Source organism: Aedes albopictus, chromosome 1 (genome assembly GCF_035046485.1).
Source record: "Aedes albopictus strain Foshan chromosome 1, AalbF5, whole genome shotgun sequence".
NCBI classification, from domain to species: Eukaryota; Metazoa; Arthropoda; class Insecta; order Diptera; family Culicidae; genus Aedes; species Aedes albopictus.
Genome location: NC_085136.1, coordinates 265570639 through 265577490, shown reverse-complemented (window position 1 = coordinate 265577490; position 6852 = coordinate 265570639). Strand labels below are relative to the sequence as shown.

The 6852-nt window shown below is 34.5% G+C and overlaps 1 protein-coding gene across 1 annotated transcript; it reads right to left on the bottom strand.

Annotated features, from left to right (window-relative positions):
• Nucleotides 1-355: 355 nt before the first annotated feature.
• LOC134287390 (uncharacterized) lies at nt 356-3590 on the bottom strand. The gene is made up of 2 exons (XM_062849161.1): nt 3169-3590; nt 356-2939 (listed from the first exon to the last, which is right to left on the bottom strand). Exons 1-2 carry the CDS (start codon nt 3497-3499, stop codon nt 1465-1467), a joined length of 1806 nt encoding a protein of 601 aa, XP_062705145.1. The 5' UTR covers nt 3500-3590; the 3' UTR covers nt 356-1464.
• Between the last annotated feature and the right edge of the window lie 3262 nt (nt 3591-6852).

Genomic DNA, 6852 nt, shown 5'->3' with positions numbered 1-6852 from the left:
GCAAGGGCGAAAACGAAATCTGCAAGCAAGCGTTAGATTGGAACCCAGCAGAACATCGCAGAAGAGGCAGACCCAGAGGCTCACGGCGGCGCAGTCTCAACGACGAAATCAAACAAGTCGACAGAAATTTGACCTGGCCACAGGTCAAGGCGATGGCTGGCAATCGCCCAGGATGGAAATCTTTCAATTCGGCCCTCTGCACCACCGTGGGTGCCCAGGACTGAAAGTAAGTAAGTAAGTAATGCATGGCTCGTCACACAATCACAGACTCTTGGTGGTTCCGGAGAGATGAAGGGTTTGGTGACCACAGGAATGTGTTTTAGTGGGTAGAGGAGATTAGTCCTGGCTTTTACTATAGACGGATTTCGCGCCAACTCGAACAAATGTTGGCAGCACCCTCTCAGATTACAACGAAACTTTCTTGGTGTGTAGACCTTGCCCAGATAAGCCACTTTGCATACTCATTTTTTTAATTTTTTTTCTCGACTGACTTTTGAAAAGGGCTAAACTTTTTTTATGGATTTTTTAAAAATGTTTTTAATCAAAAAATGACTACTCCTAAAAAAAAGTGTTGTATGGGTAATTATCACAAAATAAGTCAAATTTTAAGAAAAAAATACTGAAAAAAATCCTAAATGAGCCCTACACTGAAAAAAATCATTTCTAAAAATTCAAAGTTGATTAAAAAAAAAACACCATTTTTGATTTTGATGAAATTTTGTCTCAAGACAGGTAATTATGTTCCCTACCAACCGTCCATACATCACAAGATAGGCACTTTTAAGGAAAAAAAGTTTTTCTAACAAAAACTTTTTCTTGTTCGAATGATTTTTTTTTTCAGTGTATTTTGTTATCAACAATAAAACCAGTGAAGGCCATAACAATCCCAGAATCCAATGAAACTCAATTTTCTAGGAGATTTTGTGTTATTTATTCAATCATTTGGAAGGGTTTTCCTATACATAAAAAACTGAAAATATTACAAATGTATTTTCTTAGGAAATGTAATGTTTGATCGCAATATGTATTGAAGTGCACTTTTAAATATACAATTATTTATAATTATGAATTTTTCAAATATATATATATGTGTCTTAGAGCCAATTTCAAACATGTTCTTTTCTATTTTTTTCCGATTATACTAAATATTTTTGGTTCATCTTCTGAATTAGAATACCTGTTTGCCTTTACTTTGTCGCCAGGAATAGGCAAAAACTATGGAATTTCTGAGTGCCTGGTATTGTTTTAGCGTTATTATATATTTCTTCGAGATCTTCTGACATTTTAATGTACTGTTCAGTGGATACGTAACAGAAATTTAATTTAGTTATATTTTTATCTGTCTGTACAACTGCCCAGTTATATAACTCTCGTGGAGTTGTTATGGTATTTCCATAATCTCGAGCAAGACTTGCTCTCTTTGCCATTCGCTTGAGAGTGCCACCAATAGCATCACATGGACCTTTACCGTGGGACGTTGCAAAAAAAATGCCATTCTGCTCTTAATGCATGCTTTGACTGGAATCTACATAGACTAGCATAGTTCTTCTTATTTTTGTATTGTGATGCTGCCCCATCAGACATAAAATAAATTTTAGAAAAGTTCGTTAATTGTTTCATATAATCTATCATTTTTGAGATGAACAGCTGGACCGCAACTGTATCGTGAGCCATTACTTCCGATATGATAATGAAGCTAACATTTACAAGTTTATTATCTTTCATATAGTAAATTTCAAATGGGTGTATTGTTGCTTGCGAGTTGTTCCAATGATATCCTTGAGCAGCGTTTTGAATTATGAATGAATAGTTTTCAGAGAAATCACAAATCGCAAGAATTTCATCATCCTTTAATGTATCTTTTTTATTTCTGAGAAATGATGATTGTTGTTTATGAATAAAGTCGTGTGTTATAAGTTTGTCAATTTTATCAACAAGATACGGAACAAATTCATCAACAGGTTTAATAATCGTTTCTAAATTACAGCGATCAGTATTCAACCACTGCTGAAATATAATCTCTTCTTTGTCATTTGATTCTAATATCAATGTAAGTTCCTCTTCAATGTGTTCATTACAAGCACACTTTTCACAAGCACGGAAAAAGCAATTATCTGTTCTGGTGGAAATATCGCAAAGCATTTTTTGTATTATTTCATCTTGTGACACAATTCTTATACTGTTGAACATTAAATTTACATTTTCATGAATAGTACATATGCATACATTATGTATACCAGTAGAATCAAGTAAAATACAATGCTTTGGTCGCAACTGTGTAAATACTGTGAAACCAATATTCCCAGTTTTGTACATATCTACAAAAATCATATAAGCCTCTTTGAGCGACATCATCAAAAGTCGTTTTTGAACTTGTTGTTTTTTTCCATTTCGAACCTCAGAAACAAAATCATTTGTTCCTGGCATTGGCCTGCTGATATCATTATCATCAAAAAATTCTCTTACTATTTGTTTTGTATCGTCATCAATACCATGCCCCCTTCTTTTTTCGGTGGTACAAAGAATACCCTGTTCATAAACAAGATCCTTCACCTGCCTCGCCATATACATTGGTGCGTTAAACTCTCTTGTGATTTCATTTACCGACCAAGACTTAGGAAGTACAGATAGTATTTTAATCTGTTCGCTTCTGTCAGTTGTAGGGTGATTGAACTTATCCTTTAACTGCATAATTATCTCGTCATACGCCTCCACTTTGCCAACATCCGTTGAATCTATTCCGAAGATATTTTTTCGAACTGCTTTCGTAATCTGCAATGATTTGTTTATGCGATATTCCATACTTCTCATGTTTCTAGATGAGATTGGCGATAAACTCAATGCTTCAGCAATGGTATTAAACTTCTCAATATTATGGGGACCCTGTAGTTGATCTGTTGACGGAATTGACTCCAATGATGGAATAGATGGTACCATATCTGTAAGATAAAAGTTAAGGTTAACAATATAATAATGAATGCAGTGGAAAGTTAATGATAGTTATTTATGCAACGAGTTGCAAAAATGATGTTTTTCGCACAAGTAGTACATTTATCCAACGAGGCTTGCCGGGTTGGATAAATACGAAGAATACTGAAAAATGTAGTTTTGCAACGAGCTGCAAAATGAGTTATATAAAAGAAGCTAACACGTTGAAGGCTTACTTACCCAGCTCATGTTCGATTTGTTGACCACTCGTTGACGGTTCTGGTTCTGGAACATCATGATGTTGCTGCCCACTAAATGATGGTTGCATAGTTTCGTCGTTTCCATCCGATCGGCGTTTTTTCGTATTCGGGCTTCTGTTGTGACTTATCAATCCACGACATGACTCACAAATACTCATCGATTCGTCGATTTCATGTGTATATCCCATGGAATGAATCTTATCTGTCAATCTTAATGACATGCCCCGTAGATTATGACGGTTGCACTTTGGATTGTTTATTTTTGCACTGCACTTGAATTTGTTGAATTTTGATTTATACGATTGATCCATTACTTTTCAGAACTGCCTTTAATAACCAAAGAGAAGTAACACGTTGAATGATACCGATTCATTTTCTTGTTTTGTTCATATTTGCTTTAGGTTTAACTCTTGATTTTTTTTTCGATTAGGTAGTTCGAATCTAATAAATAGCCTTACCTAATATTAGGTAAGAACATGGGGTAGAAACGTTTGGGTAGAAATTACAGCAGCACGTATGAAATGCGTGTTCTAATTGTATATTGTTTCGTACTTCTAGAGTGCTGCTGTGTGAATATGGGTGCATTGCATTGTCGCATATGACACAATAAGTTTCATTGCATTTTGAGATTACTAGATAACCTTCACTGGTTTAGTTTGTTTTTAAAAAAAGACACTGAAAAAATATAATTTGGACATGAAAAAGTTTTTGTTAGAAAAACTTTTTTTCCTTAAAAGTGCCTATCTTGTGATGTATGGATGGTTGGTAGGGAACATAATTACCTGTCTTGAGACAAAATTTCATCAAAATCAAAAATGGTGTTTTTTTTTAAATCAACTTTGAATTTTTAGAAATGATTTTTTTCAGTGTAGGGCTCATTTTGGATTTTTTCAGTATTTTTTTCTTAAAATTTGACTTATTTTGTGATAATCACCCATACAACACTTTTTTGTAGGAGTAGTCATTTCTTGATTAAAAACATTTTTAAAAAATCCATAAAAAAAAGTTTAGCCCTTTTCAAAAGTCAATCCAGATAAATTTTGAAGAAACTAAGTATGCAAAGTGGCTTATCTAGTCTTGGTGTACATACCCAGAAAGTTTCATTGTAATCTGAGAGGGTGCTGCCAACTCCGAATACGATTTGGGGCGAAATTCGTCTATTGTTGTAGAAGACGGCCTTAGCCTCACACTACCCTAACCTTCCTGTTAGGGTGTCTGTTGAGCAGATTTTACCCCCTATGGTTTAAAAGAAAAAAAAAGGCTCCCCCTCCCCCTTGAATGCTACGTCATTTATGGACGCTCCCTAAGGTAGCTGGATAGTCTTCTAAGTAACTTTTGATGGAACATTCCCAAAATTCACGCAGAAACGAAAATTTCTTTTTCAGATTTATCACAACCTTGTTAGTATTGTGTGATTCATGGCTGAAATTGCTCCCAATAATTACACGGTCCGACAAATTTTTTGCCCAGCTCTAAATTTCACCTTTTCTGATTGTTCCCGACTAGAAACTCATAAATCCGAAGTTTTGACCCTCCCCCTCCTGGGAGAGGGGAGGGGCATTGATTTGAAATTTTGAAAAATCGAAAAATTTCGAGGTTTTTCGATCGCCATTTCGGCTAAATGCACGATATCAAAAAAGGAAAAGGTTGACCACGGAGCTTTAGGGGTTGTGCAACTACCAACAAAATTTCACGAAGATCCATCAAGCCATTCTCGAGAAACGGTGTTTTTACGAAATGATGTTTTAAAGATTTCTTATATTGCACGCAAAGAATCCAACTACTATATGGCACAATTGTTGATTTAACCATGTCGTTTGGCATCATAGTGTCTTCGAGGAAGTTTTTCACTACAATAACGTGCTTATTTCAACCTGTTGGTAAAAATGATCAATCCCCCTAAAAGTGAGATAGAAAATTTACTTTTTGAATTTTTCAAGATACAAGGTTGATGACTTCACAAGAGTTGTAGAAAATGCTGTTCTGAATAACTTTGTCGAAGACGCCAAATTCGTAGCTCCGTTAGCTTTCAAGACACGTTAGGTTTTTATTACCGGCGGTCTCTTGAAAGTGTTTATTCCTCAATAACTTTTTTCACTTTTGATTCCCCAATTCTATTCTTACAGTCTCTAATAGGTCAATCATTTTGACTTTCTAAAGGAGACAATTACTTGTACTTTTACATTTGTATGAGGTAATTTGCTTACATTTGCCTATAAAGTAGTGCGGGGCAAAAGTTCGCACCTAACAGTCTCCACAAAATAACTATTAAGCGGAAAGACAATAATTTCGCTTTTCATTGCTTAAAAATGCCCTATCATGTAACCTTCAAAAAATAGCACTAGATTTTATCGAGATCTTTCTGTAGCTCTAGTAATAAAACCTTTAATGCAAGTACTTCAATGCGAACATTTGCCCCATACTTGCGGAAAAAGTTCGCACATGATAAAAGATAGTTTAATGGTACAAAGTTCCAAGTTAATTCATGTTTATCCTTTCACTATAGCCACGAAATGTGTTTATTTCTATTTATAGCATTACATCCCAACAGGGATTCGGCTTGGTTCTCAGTTTTTGTATACAATGTATTTAATGAATACTTCCAAATACTATAATATAATAGTTGTTACCCAGACAACCAGTCATCGTATAAGATGTTGCATTAAGGTGATAAAGTGGGTCTCCATTTAGGCACATGTAAAATGTACGCATATCGCCTCCATTTTAACATCTTATGCAACATCTTATACGATGACTGGTTGACTGGGTAATAACCCTAGTGTGGCCAACATGGTCCTGGCTAGCTTTTTCGACTTCAATTTTCAATTTTTTTGATGGTTAATCTAAAAACACGTGAATATATACTAGAGAGCTTGACCAAATATCAAAGCAAGGAGGTGCGGGAAAAGAGGTATTCTAAACATAATGCCCTACATACCATACCCATTGACACATGGGCCGGGACGAACAGCTAGACTTTCCTTCCAAAGTAAGACGTGATAAGAAATTTTTGTCTCACCGACTGAGGTGAGAGGTAACCAACCATGCTCACCACTACACGCGACGGCCAAATTATAATTTTTTTGATTTATGCAATAATGTAGAAGTTCTTCAAATTTTTAATGCCTTTTTAATATTGGAGGTCTAAGTTTATATTAAGATCAAATTATCAACTTGTTATTTTTTTATATAAAGCAATGAATGTCCACAAATCTCTGAATACTTTTATTTTACTTGTAATATCATACATTTGTGTTTAAGACTAAAATCTCGTATCCTTTTATTTTTTCGTAACTATGGCCGTTTTTATATGAAAATACCATATTTTCAAAATTTACTTAATCACCTTAAACAAAAAAAAAATCATTTTTGAGTTTCTTCGTCATTAAAAAATGAAAATTAGAAATTTTGAACAATACTTATAAATTGAAAATCAACTTGAACCATCATAAGATAAGAAGTGCCAAAAAGAAAAAGCCATTTCTAGAAGAAACCCAAGGATTACTTTCTTAAATTGGATTATTAAAAACTCTCTAATTTTACATAATATTGACAACATAGCTAAATCTAATAGTTTAGATGTAAAGCTTTTAGTTAAGCCATAGATACGGCACTGGACCATTGTGTAGTGGTTCATTGTTCCATGGTAGAACCCGATTTAATC